At 47.8% G+C, this 15,187-nt stretch overlaps 1 protein-coding gene across 7 annotated transcripts in view; it reads left to right on the forward strand.

Annotated features, from left to right (window-relative positions):
* The window catches only part of MAPKAP1 (MAPK associated protein 1), a 234,658-nt gene that overhangs the window by 166,909 nt on the left and 52,562 nt on the right, over positions 1-15,187 (forward strand). For all 7 annotated transcript variants that reach the window (XM_084820720.1, XM_084820721.1, XM_084820719.1 and 4 more), the window contains one exon: positions 8,468-8,608. In XM_084820720.1, the coding sequence (XP_084676846.1) occupies positions 8,468-8,608 (141 nt within the window). The remainder of the gene's footprint in view (positions 1-8,467; positions 8,609-15,187) is intronic.

Below are 15,187 nucleotides of genomic sequence, written 5' to 3' on the forward strand. Positions count from 1 at the left end.
AAATCCCAACATCCCTCACCAAGTGCTGGCTAGGTCTGATGGGAGTTGTAGTCCAACAGCATCTTCAGGGTCACACATTCCACATCCCTGGCATATTGGCTCAAAGGTGCAAAGTTAGGTAAGTTAGCATTAAAATGTGAACCAAACCAATTTCTCCCCCACCCCTACTGTGCATCTGAGTGTCAGATCTGTGCTTCTCTGATTCCACCGTGTGCCTGCGATGCACATCTTTTATTCTTTGCCTGTTTATCCCATTTTCATCCCACCCTTTCTTCCCAAGAGCTCATGGCAGTGTGTGTGGGGTGATCACAACCCCCCTGTGAGGTTGGTTCAGCAAAGAGAACGTGAGAGAGTGACCAGCAACCCCGTTGCTATCCAGTGACTCTCCTAGCTGAGCCCAGATCTATCTCAGCCCGTGTCCATCACTGTAACTAGTGTGTCAGGAGCGCCCTAGCGGCCTCTTTCAGTAGACTCCAATAGCCAACTCAAGACACAGACGAAAGGATTCTTTTCAAGGCTTTAATCCTTTTACAACTTAATGACTCTTTCAGATGCTAATCACCAGCAACTAAGCAAGGAACAGCAGAGTAGCCTATGCCCCGAGTAGGCAGTTGATCCCTGTTTGAAGAAGAGTCACTTGAAGACCCTGAACTTATGGGCTAGGGAGAGATCCTCCCTCTTTCCCTTGGGTCCACGGGAGGTGGCCGTTGCTTGCGTGCCAAACGGGCACTATGCCTCCTTTCCGTGCCCTCTATCGCTCGTCGCTCCCTGCGTCTGCGTCGAGCATCTAGCAAGCCCCGTTCCCGCACTTTCTCACTGCTAGGATCACTATCTATCTCAGGAATGCCGGCAGGAGGAATCTCTGCCAGCTGCTGTGCCTGTGAGGGATGAGCTGGCTCCTCTCCCACAGATTGCTGATCCTCCTCAGAATCAGAACTGCTCTGGGGTTCTATCAGCTCAGTTTCCACCCTGACACAGTGCACCACGCTGGCTTGTCCAGCAAAAAGTCAGGATTCTGGCTTGCTGTTCAGGGAGTTAATCGGGGAGCAAGTTTAAGCATGTTACTGCACATATACCAGAGAGGCCTCCTTTTCTTCCATATTTACTAGGGCTGCATCATCCGGTCAATGAATTGGTTAGATTAATCAGTTAAAAAATAACATTTGATAAAAAGGTATCAAAATATTATAAGTTAATAAAATGTCAGTTTATTATCAAAAAAATTATTCAGCAAATTTTATTAATTGTTAGACTAAAAAGCTGCTGAATTGGTGAGAGAGAGAGAAAGAGTGTGTGTGTGCGCAGGTGCACACAAACACATATATCCATCTAAGAAGAGGCATTCCATCCTGTGACAGAGAATGGGGAATACCTCTTCTGGGATGATGTCTGCTGTGATAAATGCATCATCTAAAAACAAAGAAACTCTGCGTGTGTGTTTCATTGTGAATTATTTTTGTTCCTCTTGCACGTTTATGTAGATTTCATGTATTAGTTCATTAAAACTCATACAATTTATCAGTGTTTTTGTTTTTTTTTTAAGTGAGCAGAAGCCCTGTTTATTTTTTCTGTATTGCTTATACCTCTCTCCCATTTGCATTCCTCTGAGGAAGTCAGAGCAGTTTTGTAGCCTCCCAACAATGCTCTGAGGTAGGCTAGGCTAAGAGATGGTGACGGGTCCAGACTTCCCAGTGTCAGGGCCTAGTAGGGACTGAGGCAAAAGGCACGGCCCGAACGGTCCAGCAGTCAGGCAGATGAGGACTGGACAAGCAGAAAGGTCAAGGATGAGCTGGCAGTCAGAGGCAAGGTAAGGCAGGAGCTGTTCAGCACCTCCTCTCATAGACAAGTTGCCCGAACTGGAGAGCCAGTCCACGGAGAGATTGCATATATATGGCCAGCAGGATCTCTATTGGCTCCCCGGGTCACCTGATTCCTCTTGGGGGGACAGGCTGCAGTTCCCCTTCCCACCACTGCTGGTTGGCTGGCGCAGCGCAGCAGCAAGGCACAGACCAGCCCCTCCCTCTTCCTGTGAGCTGTCGCCTTGGTGCAGAGAGTACGGTGCTGAGCGCGACTGCCAGATGCCCTGCTTTGAGCCTGCTGGCGTCTTACACCCAGTGAGCTTTATTGCTGAGCCAGGAGTTCCAAGCCCTAACCAAATGCTCTAGACCACTCTTCTGGCTCTTACCCAAGGAACAGTCCATCTTCCGGGACCTGTGCTGGCTCAAGGTCTTGGATGTCCCTTGGGCAACACCCTCTCCATAGGCCCCCTCAGGGAGTCTGCCTTCAGCGGCTCTTGTTCCTCCCCGCTTTTCTCATCCTTGCTCCCGCTTGCTTGCTTGACAGACAGAGAGCCAGGGAGCAAGCAGGCCGTGGCATCTGCTGCTCCTCCTCCTCACCACTGCCGTGGTCTTGGCCAGAGCGAGAGGCAGACGAACAAGCAGGGTGCCATGGGGAAGAGGAGGAGCAGCTCCAGGGGGCTCTGGTCAGCGGGCCGCTGCTGGGGTGTGGGCCCTGGGCGGGTGCCTGACCAGGCCTACCCTTGACGCCAGCTCTGCCTAGAACAGCCATGGTGCTACAAATAGGTTTAGGGGCTGAGCCATAATGAGCTGTGGTTCAAATTCAGTCCCAGGTGTGACTCAGTAAACCCCTTCAGTATCGCTCCAGAGGCACAAGTGAGGATTTGAAAGAGGCACCTTAAAACAACCACACACAAAAAAAACATTGAAGTTAGACTGTGCATCATCGCTGTGTGTGCAGCTGTGCGTTTGATATGATTGGTTATCACAATAGTCCATAGCGTGGCCAGATTAACACGGGAATCTGAGGCAGAAAACACTGTGACGACTCTGGATGAGCCATAACCATCCATCTTCCAGTCCTGTTCTGTAGGCCGAAGTGGTTACAGTGGCGTACAATGGTGGGTCTGCTGAGTTATCCCACTCATTTTGAGGCATAAAGGAAGTCAAATCTGTCTGATTTACTTTACAGATTCAGACGTCCTGTTGGATTTTGCGCGGCACAGCATTGGGGTGTGAAATTGTGATGACGGGGCCATCTGCCCTAATTCATGCCTGTCGATTGAGCCTTTTCCATCCTGTGTTTTATTTAGAGCGATCTGATGTTTTTGGGTGCATATTTTATCTCCCCACCCCCCACCCCAGTTCTCAAAATATTAGATGGACTCCAGTTCTGTGAAGGCAAGAGAAGGGGCTTGAGAGACTGAAAGAACTGGGCATGTTGAGCCTTGAGAAGAGAAGACTGAGGGGAGATAGGAGAGCGCTCTTCAAGTACCTGAAAGGTTGTCACAGAGAGGAAGGCCAGGATCTCTTCTCGATCATCCCAGAGTGCAGGACACGGAATCATGGGCTGAAGTGACAGGAAGCCAGATTCCGGCTGAGCATCAGGAAAAACTTCCTGACTGCTAGAGCAATACGACAATGGAACCGATTCCCTAGGAAGTGGGGGGCTCTCCCACACTGGAGGCATTCAAGACGAGGCTGGACAGTCACCTGTCAGGGATGCTCTGACTTGGATTCCTGCATGGAGCAGGGGGTTGGACTCAATGGTCTTCTAGGCCCCTTCCAACCCTATGATTCTACAATTCTGTGTCACCCTTTACAAAGAAATTGTCGCTTCCATTTCTCATCCCATTCCCACTTTGGCCTTTTGAAAGTTGTAAACTTTGAAATAACATCTGGCTAAAAGCTGCACAGGCCAGTGAAAGTCAGCACAACAGAAAGGTCTCACTGCATTTGGGGAAGGACCTGCTCAGCAGGGCCGGTCCTACCATTCGGAATGCTGGGGCAGCCGCCTCAGGCGGCAGGTGCTGGAAAGCGGCAGTGAGGTGTGGGAGGTCAGAGCTGTGAGGGCATCACACACCCTGCCCTGCAGCCCCTAAGATAGCCTGTTGCCCTCAGGTACAGTGGAGGATGCTGTCCTGCCCCCAGTGCTATAAGATTCCGCTGCCAGTCCGGTTGTCTTTTGTACCTGAAATGGGGAAGGAGTCCATCTTGTCCTTCGTCTCAGGCAGCAAAATGTCTTGCGTTGGCTCTGTCGCTCAGACCAGCCCCATGGAGAATGGTGTTCTACATTTGCCAGCCCAGCCAGCAAAAACACCTCTTCATGTGTTCCTGCATGGCATGCCGATGATGTCATTGGGAGAACATCTTTGGCCGATCCAAGGGGTCGTAATGAAATGAAAAGGCAGGAGGCTGCCACTCCGTAGTGCTGGATTTAGGGGCAGGTGACCACCTGGGACACAGGGCTCGGTTGCGGGTTGCCATGTTGTCTGAGCACAGCACAGCACAGCAGGGATGGCTTCTCACACACCCCACCACCCCTACTGCAAGCCATGGGTTGTAGGGTGGTAAAAAACCATCCCCGCTGTGTGCCAGATCCGAACAATATGGCAATCCGTGACACTGTCAGGGGTGTTTCTGAGCGCAGAGAGCAGGATAGCAGTTCAGATTCTGAAGGAGAACCATTAGACATGGGGGAGGTGTTTCCCCAGGCTAGTCCAGATATGAGTAGGCCTGCTTCTCAGGTTACAAATGTCCAGATGGCTGAGCTTGAGGGTCCCGCCTCACCCCACCCCACCCCCATGAGAGGCAGCAAACAGGAGGATGACCTAATAGATGCCAGGCACAAAGCAAAGAGAGAGAAGGCAGGGGCAGAACTTAAGACGGTCTACCCAACTGGCCTTGTGTGAGAAGCTGCGCTTAGAGGCCTCACAACAAGAGAGGAACCTCCCCCTCCCCCCGCAGTTAGGCTAGCAAGACCGCCTCCCTCTTCAAAAGGCGGGCAACTCTCGTAAATCCCATTTGGATCCCCTGAAGGCATTCCTTGTAGACGGAGAGTTTCTCTGAGAATTTGCATCTGTATGACCCTGTTAAGTAATGGACTAAAAGCTGTATGAAGCCTCCCGTCTGTGTATGTTTGAGCACTGAAGTGAAGTGTAATTAGGGAAATGCTGGTTGCACAACCAGCACGTGTGGGGTTGGGGGAAACAACCCATACTGCGTTGTTCCCCCCGCTGACTGTCCGAACCCGGTCAAGGTCTCTCATTGTGCTCTCTTGATCCCAGTGGTATGGTTTGCCTCCCGTCACTGGAAAGGACATACATGCACACACACAGCTTTTCATGTGGTGCACTGTGAAAATAAAGAAAACCTAATATAAGCCGGTCATGAATGCTACAGGGCAACCCGACTAATTCCCTCCCACCTTCGGGGCGGCTTGGCGTTTTGCGATATCAATTTACGCACACAGGGATTAGAAGGTCAGAGAGCTTAGAAGCGGGACTGCTTCTGAGCCAGTTCCAATAATGTAAAGTCTCGCACAGAATTAATGTGTAAAAATCGACAAGCCACATCCCTGTTTTTACTGCCGCTTTTCAGGCCTCACCGCTAAAATCCCATCTTCTCATTTATTAAAAAAAATAATTTTCGGTGTGGGGGGGGAAAGTTTTCATTAATCTCTCACGACAAAATTTAAGGCTGCGAAACTGGCAGTTGTTTCGGCTTTTAGGACTACATTAGCTGGCGTATTAAACAAAATGTGTCACTCTCGCAGTATCTTCTGCAAGAAGCTAAATCAATTTTCTCAGCCATATCCACGCACCACTTTATCTAAAAGCATCTGAATTATCATTTACAGCTAAGATGGTTTATTAGCAGCTGGCATCGAAATTGCTCTCTGGGAAAAAAAAATGTGTGTCACGTTATAGTAATTTTTAAATTGGTGTTAATCCAACATCGTAAAAAAATTTTTTTTTTTACTTTTTTTTCATAATTGGCATTTTGGCTTAATGAGCTGTTAGGGCCCCCCCCCCCCTGCTTTTCGGGAGCCAGCTTAGCAATGGCAAGGAGAACACTATGAAGTAAATAATGTCTGAGATCTCCAGCATAGAGTTCTGAACATATTTACTGAGCTGGACATATACTTGGCCTTAGGTGAAGGCATACAGTGGGTAGCTTTTGTTAAGATAAAGCTGAAATGGGTGGGGGGAATTTTTGTGATCCCGGAAATGTGCAAAAATAACCCTTGTGGGTGGGGGAGTTCAAAAACACACAGATACCCACAGTTTTTGTTGAGGTGCAGGGGACTAGACCCCCATTGCTAAAACAACCACCGCTACACATCTTACCTAGTGTCAGCTTGAGTGCCTGAAGTTTCAGCCATCTTATGAAAGAGAATGCCATTCTCTTTCTGAGACAGTCTTCCCCAGCCTGGAGGTCTCCAGATATTTTGGACAAGAACTCCCATTTCTGGTCTTGAGCCATGCTGGCTGGGGCTGATCCTAGTGAACGAATGGACAGCCTCCCCCTTATAGAAGGAAATCAGTGTGGTGTAATGGCTAGAGTGTTGGACGGGGACTCGGGAGATCCGAGTTCTAGTCCCCACTCGGCCATGGAAGCTCACTGGGTGACTTGGGGCCAGTCACAGACTCTCAGCCCAACCTACCTCACAGGGTTGTTGTGAGGATAAAATGGAGAGGAGGAGGAAGATGATATATGCTGCCTTGGGTTCCTTAAGGAGGAAAAAAGGCAGGATATAAATGTAATAAATAAATAAGTCATGGCTCCACTAACAGAGTTCCCAGATCTCAGAGATCTGGAACTTCCCAGGAACTAACAGAGTTCCCAGATATGCAGAGGTGGTAAGGACAACCAGCTCTCATGATAGGGCCTCCATGTTTGTATGCTCATTTATTTTAAATGGAGGTGGAAACAGTGCCAGCTCCAGATTTTGGAGGGCCCTTGGGTGAGACACCCGCAATACCCCCACTCCCTAAGTGAGTCCTACCTGCTCACCACCAGTGTCACCAGCTGCTATGACTCCTCATCCTCTTTCTCAACATCGCTACCACTGGTTTGCTTGACGGCAGAGAGAGCCAGGGAGCAAGGAGGCCATGGCATCTCCTCCTCCTCCTCCTCACCATCACCACCTCCTCCTCACCACCACCACCTCCATTGTCTGGGCTGGAGCGAGAGGCAGGGGAACAAGCTGGTTGCAGTGGTGAAGAGGAGGAGCAAGTCCAGGGGGCTCTTGTCGGTGGGCCTCTGCTGGGGTGTGGGCCCTTGGCAGGTGCCCAACCATACCTACCCTTGAGGCCAGCCTTGGGTGGGGAACCTGTGTCCCTCGAGATATAGCTGGACTCCCAATTCCCATCAGCCTGAGGCAGCATGCCCAGTAGGCTGGTTGGAGTTGTTATCCAACAGTATCTGGAAGGCCTCAGGTTCCCTATCCCAGATTTAACTTATTTGGGTATTTAGTTTTAGTTTTAAACATTTCAGGGGAATGTATCCCTTGTGTATATATATAGCCAGCAACCCTAACAGGCTTCATTTATGGATTGCTGAAAATTAATGTGTGTGAATCACTTTGGAGCATTCCGAACTGCTATATAAGTGAAATAATAGTAGCAACAACAACAACAAAACCCACACAACTAGCAGAAGTAGAATAAATTATGCAGAATGGGCAAATACATGGCTTATGTTTAACTTCTCTGCTATTTTTATGCTTCTTACTTCTCTTTATTGGAATATGCTGTTTTTGCTGTTATAGTCATTTATTTTGTTTTTTATGCCTCTTGTACACTGTGCAGATATCCTAGGAAGAAGGGCGGGTCAGAAATAGTTTTAATAAATAAATATGTCCATTTGACTGGTTTGGATCCACTCTGCATTGAACTTGGGTTCCGTGGAAAGCAATGGAAGACGTTAGCCATGATGTACTGTACGTCCCATTGATTTCAGCCAGACTGAGTTTCTACCCATTCTGGGCCCAACCCAATAACCCAATGAACCCTTTTGGCTCATAATCTACAGAATCTGAATTGTATTGAATTTGATTTGGGAGCCAAAGTACTTATGCTCATCTGCTTTGCAGTTCTACTAGGGGCTGTTGTTGCATTAGCCCTGGAGTCTCCAACATGGTGCTGTGGGGCACCAATTTATTTATTAATTCATTTCATTTCTATACCGCCCAATAGCCGAAGCTCTCTTGCCCCCAGTGTTGCCCCCAGACCCCTCTCTTTCTGCCCACCAGACTCCCTGCCCCTCTTCATTCTTATTTTATTTCCTAAGGTATTTCTTTAACTGGGAGGCTGTCATGCTGCAAACTGCCATCTTTATTTGCGTTTGAAAGAATGCTGTTGCATTTTAGAGCTCAGGACCCCCCACCCCTCTGCCTTGTACTTACATCCTTGGTCAAGTTCCTTTTCTTTTAGTCTCCACACTTTGCTTTTGGGAAACAAGTGTCCTGTGACCGGCTATGCCCACCATGGCAGCCATTTTATGAACGGACAAGCTGCCCCCATGGCACTTGGTTTGTGAGAGCGTCCGTGACACTCTCTCAACATCCCAGACATGCCCACTGACTCCAAAAGAGTGGGAACCCCTGCTGACTAGCCCTGTAGCTTGCAATGTGTCAATTTGGTCTTCTTTTGTTCGTTTTGGTGTAGGTTCGAGAGGAGAGGAGATCTCCGAGGAAGACCCGCAGATCGACATTGCTACCGTTCAAGACATGCTCAGTAGCCACCATTATAAGTCTTTCAAAGTCAGCATGATTCACAGGCTTCGGTTCACGACGGATGTCCAGTTAGGTAAATCAGTCTGCATACTCCATGCCGATGGAAACCAAGCGCGTAACCCTTCCCCACTGTCTCCCCACTTCCCAGCACCTTCCAGATGTGTTGGACTATTACTAGTAGAATTATCATCACCATTATTAGTATTATCAGTATTAATTTCATTTCTTATTAATTTATTTTATTTATTGCATTTATATCCCGCCTTTTTTCCTCTTCCAACGAACCCAAGGCGGCTTACATTATCCTCCTTCTCTCCATTTTATCCCCACAACAACAACCCTGTGAAGTAGGTTGGGCTGAGAGTCTGTGACTGGCCCAAAGTCACTCAGTGAGCTTCCATGGCCAAGTGGGGACTAGAACCCGGATCTCCCGGCTCACAACAATTCACAAAACTACAACATGACTTCCATCAGCCCCAGTCAGCATGACCAATGGTCTGGAATTATGGGACTTACTTATTTTATTTATTATTTATTTCATTTCTATACCGCCCAATAGCCGAAGCTCTCTGGGCGGTTCACAAAAATTATCTCTGGGCGGTTCACAAAAATTATCTCTGGGCGGTTCACAAAAATTGACTTGTACTTGTAGTCCAGAACATCTGGAGGGTGCCAGGTTGCCTGAGTTCAAGCAGTACTAAAACGGCCCTGCTCTGTTTTATTGAGAGAGAACGCCCTCGCTTCCTGCTCATGCTTAACTTCCTGGTTTTGTGACGAAATTTCGTGCTGGGAAGACTGCTGAAGGCACAGTGAAACGAACTGTGCTGATTGGGATTTCAGCATGAATAATTTGCAGAATTCAGACAGCTTGCAGAATTCATCTGCAGCATTTGGGCAGAATATTTTCTTTCCTTTTTTAAAAAAAGCCATGATTGTTTAACCGTCACCCTTTCAGGTCTTGAGTGGATGGGAGCACGAGAGCTAGGCGAGAAATTTATTTCCTAGAAAGTTACATCCACTTGGAGGCTCTCTCTTATTTTTATTTTCTCCTGTTTTTTGTTTTTGTTTTTTATTGCACTGTCTTGTTAAGGAAGGATTTATATGCTGGTGCTGACGGAGGGTGGCGTTCAGCGTGTTTTCTGCTCTTGAGCAAACTATCTGGGGTTGATAGTTTCCTTCCAGGGAAGTTTGACTCACTTGTATCTGGAAGCTGTCAGAAATAAGAGCTTGAAAAGGTCATGACAGATCACTAAAGATAAATGGTTAACGCAGAGAGACTGTGCCTAGGAAACAAATGGCTTCTGCTTGTTTCGAAGTGAAGGGACACACCTTGCCCAGTCATGGAGGGGCCATCGCACATTTTATCTCTCCCCGCTCTTCCATCTGTAAACCTGCACGTATGTGAACTTCGTAGTCCTTGTTTATGATGGGTATGAAATAAACCCCAGTGGGGGGCTGTCTGATCATTACCCCTCCCTTGTGTACACACACACACATGCACCATACGCACACGCAAGCCCGGATGCGCAATGGGATCAGACACTGTTCACATTCTTGGGCGCTTCCTCTGGCTCATCACTCATAGCAGCAAACAGCAAAACAGGGAGAACCTACAATTATCCCAGTTCAGTTTTCTAGGTGCAGGGATTGGGGTGGGGGCATTCACACACACACCCTTCCCCTTGTGCTCTAAAGTAAAATCAAAGAGCGAGCAATGCATGCAGAACCAGTGTGGTGTAGTGGCTGGAGTGTCAGACTGGGAGTCAGGAGATTAATAGTTGGAATTCCCATATCTTAAAACTTCCTTAGGGAGGAGAATACAAGACTGCCTTTGTGAACCCACATCCAGTAAGGAATGGCGACATTTATCGATTTACCGTCGGCTAGAGAACCAAGGATCACTGGAGGCTGCACCCTCAGCCTCCCAGGGAAAACGCCACGGCAAGAGGGAGACCAACCTGGCCCCATCTATTGGCCAGGAAAGGAGCAGTTGTAGGCAGCTTCGTCCTTCCCTAGCAGAAAGAACACCTGTAAGAAATTCGAAACTAAGAGAGCCCATGGGGCGCAGCGGCTAGAGTGCTGTACCAGGAGCCGGGAGATCCGGGTTCTAGCCCCCACTCAGCCATGGAAGCGCACTGGGTGAGTTTGGGCCAGTCACAGACTCTCAGTCCAACCCACCTCACAGGGTTGTTGTTGTGAGGATTAAACGGAGAGGAGGAGGAGGATTATGTATGCCGCCTTGGGTTCCTTGAGGAGGAAAAAAAGGTGGAACATAAATGTGATAAATAAATAAACCTCTGGGTTCAAAGCTGCGGAATGGGGACACAGAGCCGCCATGCACTGGGCATTATTGTTGTTAATATTATTATTAAACAACCAGCATTCACGCATCCAGTTTATAATTTTTTTACCAAAAAAAATCATAAACAAGCAGACTTTAAACTGGGAAATGTTTCCGCATAAAACGCCAGCTTTGGTAAAATCTGTTTGTTTATTTAAAAAAATGCTTTTCCAATTTATAAACCGGATGTGCAATTGTTGGTCATTTATTGTGGTTTGGAGTGACATGTCATGTGCGTTGCGTCGCCCACGTATCAGTTTATTATTATTAATGCTAACAGTGCAGTTGTTACCTTCTATACAGTTGTTTATAAAGGACCAGCAGTGTACAAGGCAGTTCGCACAGCATATAATATAGTATTAATAAATAATACCAGTCTCTGCCCCAAGGAGCATGCAGTCCCTTTTAGGCAGATAGAAACAAATGCAGTTAAACATTCTTAGGGTTCAGTCTCACTTTTGGAGGTGGATTGAGGGGATGGAAAAGGTAGCTTTTTCAGGGGAGACTCGGGGAAGTGGCATTCCATAGCTGTTCCAGGTTGGGGGTGGTACAGGGAAGCAGGACGGAATAGGCTGAGACCTTCAAGGGAGCCGGAGACGTTAGGGCAGCAGTCCTGTGTACTTGGTACTTGGGAATAAGCTCCATTGAACTCACTGGGATTTATAATAAATACTATTACAATTAGGACCTGCAACAAGAAAATGTCACAGTGTGTCCTCACCCCCTAACAGGAGTGTTAGCCACCAATTTGGAAGGCTTTAAAAGGGAGTTGGACAAATTCCTGGAGGGGTAGGCTATCAGTGGCTACTAGTCTTGATGGCTGTGTGCTACCTCCAGTACCAGAGGCAGTGAGCCTGTGTACACCAGTTGCTGGGGAACATGGGCGGGAGGGTGCTGTTGCACTCCTGTCCTGCTTGTGGTTTCATGGTCAATAGTTGGTTGGCCGCTGTGTGAAGAGAATGCTGGACTAGATGGACCCTTGGTCTGATCCAGCAGGGCTTTTCTTATGTTCTTCTGCTAAAGTTTGGCCAGGTAGCAGGTGCTGAGAAATTTTGCCAGAGACCCTGGGGCTGATGGGAGTTGTAGGCCAAAACATCTAGAGGGCAGTAGGTTGGGAAAAGCTGCCTTGCAAGAACTCAGCCTTCAAAGGTGCAATCCTATCCATATCTAGACAGAAAATAAGGCTTACAGCTCCCATCGGCCCCAGACGGTTTGTGCTGCAAATCCCATCATCCCTGATCATTGGCCCATGCTGGCTGGAGCATGCTGGGAGTTGTAGGCCTTTTTTTCTGTCTAAACATGCATAGGATTGTAGCTTCAGTCATGCCCCAGCATAAGCAACTGAAGCCACAGCCCATTGCCCTGCCTCTGTTGTTTCTCCCATGTCAAAGTTTAGTTGTTAGGTTCCTCAGGGCAGGGAGCTGTGAGAGCCAGTGTCGTGTAGTGGCGAGAGTGCTGGACTGGGAGTCAGGAGATCCAGGTTCTGGTCCCCACACGGCAGCGGAAGCTGGCTGGGTGACTTTGGGCCAGTTGCAGACTCTCAGCCCAACCTACCTCACAGGGTTGTTGTTCTGAGGATAAAATGGAGAGGAGGAGGAGGATTATGTATGCCACCTTGGGTTCCTTGAGGAGGAAAAAAGGCAGGATATAAATTTAATAAATAAATAAATAAATAAATAAATAAAATGGAGAGGAGGAGGATTATGTACACTGCCTTGGGTTCCTTAAGGAGGAAAAAAGGCAGGATATAAATGTAAAGAATGAATGGACATGTGCATCAACAGGATGAGGCCAAGGATGGTTTTGATGATGTTGGTGATAGGGCTGGGTTGTCAAAATACTCCAGAACTGATAAAACCACAGGAGTTCCAACATAGTACGCAACCCAGTGCATCAGATGCCAAAAAGGGGGGCGGGGTGGGGAGGGTGGCGGGGTGGGGCGGGTGGCGTGGTGACAGAGCAAGAACTGAATTGACAAAGGATGTGGTGTCCTGCAGAGAGGTGCGTGAGCAAGCAGGTGCGGGCGATGCACTGATAGGGTTGTAATGGATGGGGGTATACAGCAACAATTTGCAGATAAAAATAATAGGAAGTTTAAAGGGCATTTTACATGATAAAAGGAAGATGAAACGGGGTGGGGGACGGGGGCTGCTACAGCCGAGATAGCTCTGCAGCCTCTGCCTCTTTTTCGTGTGTGTGTGTGAAGTAGCCTCCGCTGGAAAAGATTGATGCAACGAGAAGTGACCTTGGCTTGAAGCAGGAGTCGGTGATGTATGTATGAGCATCTCTCGGCTAAATGGACCCAGATTTGTAGTGCTAATATACATGGAAGCCCAGAACCAGACTCAGGATGGCAATAAATCAACAGCCACTTTGGGTGTCATTTCTGGTTTATATTCCACTATTGTTCTATCACTTTAATTCATGTCACTATCATCTGTTCATCTGGAACAGTTTTATATAATTTTCCAGTGGACTTACCTGACAAATCCTATCAAATTAACACGGGTGCATTAACAATATTGACTCCACTGTTGCGAATTCTTGGAGTAGCACTGAATGAAATGTATTTTTGTTTTCCCTTCATCGTCGTCTTCTTTTTATAGAGAGAAGAAAAGGCCCGCGGGGGCTATTTGTATTTGTTTTTAATCTGTTGGGGAGGGGGGACAGTAATCTGGTTTATTTCCATTATAAAGGGTCTGTGTGTTTTCATTTTGCTCCGCCCGTCTTGGGCCGCTGCCGAGCGAAAGCGCGAAGAAGTTTTCAACGTCAGGGCGACAGCTGCTGGTAATATTTTCGCAGGGGAGATATGTAGATTTTGGACAACTAATGATCAGGCTGCCTAGACTGAAATGTTCTAATAAAGAAGCTCTCTCCTGTTGGAGAATCCGGCTTTCTCATATTATTTTTGCACTCCCAGCCTCCTTTTGGGCTGCTGACATTGTACGTAATTGAAATATGGTATCTCAGATGGGAGGGGTGGGAGCAGGGTGACAAATTGAGCCTCTTGATTAATTGAAATGTGCGCCTTTGCTTGCAGAGTTGCTCCGGGCTCTACCACAGTGGTCAGATTCCAAATGAGGGTTATGCTACATTTGGTGCCCACAGGAGCTGAGGTTAACACAACACGCGTGTAGGTCACCTGTTCCCCCTGCCTCTGGTTTTCTTTCGGCGTCGGCTGTTGTGATCCGCATAGGTTTGAGAGAGTGAGTGACCAGGGGCAGAAGTGGCCACCACTGTGTTCCATCCCATGATACCCCCCAGCTTGGGACAATCGGATTGTAAACCCAGTTTGCGGCGACTTCTTTATTTGTTTTTTTTTTATTATTTCATTTCATTTCTATACCGCCCAATAGCCAAAGTTGTCTGGGCAGTTCACAAAAATTAAAACCAAAAAAGTACACAGTAAAACAATATAAAATATAAAACCTTTAAAACCACAATATAACAATACCACCAGAATAAAACCTAGCAGCAATGCAGAGATTTAAAATACAGATTTAAAGCAGCAAAGCTAAAAGACTAGAAAGCTAAAATGCCTGGGAAAATAAAAAGGTCTTCACCTGGCGCTGAAAGGAATACAACGTAGGTGTCAGGCGTACCTCACTAGGGAGCTCATTCTACAGCTGGGGTGCCACAGCAGAAAAGGCCCTCCTCCTAGTCGCCACCCACCTCACTTCCTTTGGCAGGGGCTCACGGAGAAGGACCGCTGAGGATGATCTTAAGGTCCGGGCAGGCACATATGGGAGGAGACGATCCTTCAGGTAACCTGGCCCCAAGCCGTCAAGGGCTTTGAATGTTAATGCCAGCACTTTGAATCAGGCCTGGAAATGGACTGGCAGCCAGTGCAGCTGGAAAAGTACTGGCGTAATATGAGCTCATTGGCCAGTCCCTGTTAACAATCTTGCTGCCCTCTTTTGGACTAGCTGAAGTTTCCGGACCGTTGTTCAAGCTGGCAGAGCCAGTGCCAATTAGTCCACAAATGAGGATCACCTGCCCTCTCCAGACCCGAGAGAAGAGAATGGGGCTGCCCTGGGCCTTGGGACCTAGAGTCATGGAATCTGCCAATGGTTTGATCCATGAATACAAAACCAGAACTGTAACGGTCCTTTTGTTAAGTGAAGCTTTGGCACTTTTGCAAAGATCAGAAACCAAGAATGCAGAACATAAATTAATGATCATAACCCCCCCACCCCCCAGCCTGGCTCATATGACCTCAATTCTTTGTACTGTAGTTCTTTTTCCCCCTCTTTGGAAGTCTTCCCATGCGATGGTAGCTTCTGCGGGTAGGGCTGGGAAGAGATTCTGCCT

Source organism: Heloderma suspectum, chromosome 14, assembly GCF_057233095.1.
Source record: "Heloderma suspectum isolate Gila_16-S chromosome 14, 16-S_ref, whole genome shotgun sequence".
Lineage (NCBI taxonomy): Eukaryota > Metazoa > Chordata > Lepidosauria > Squamata > Helodermatidae > Heloderma > Heloderma suspectum.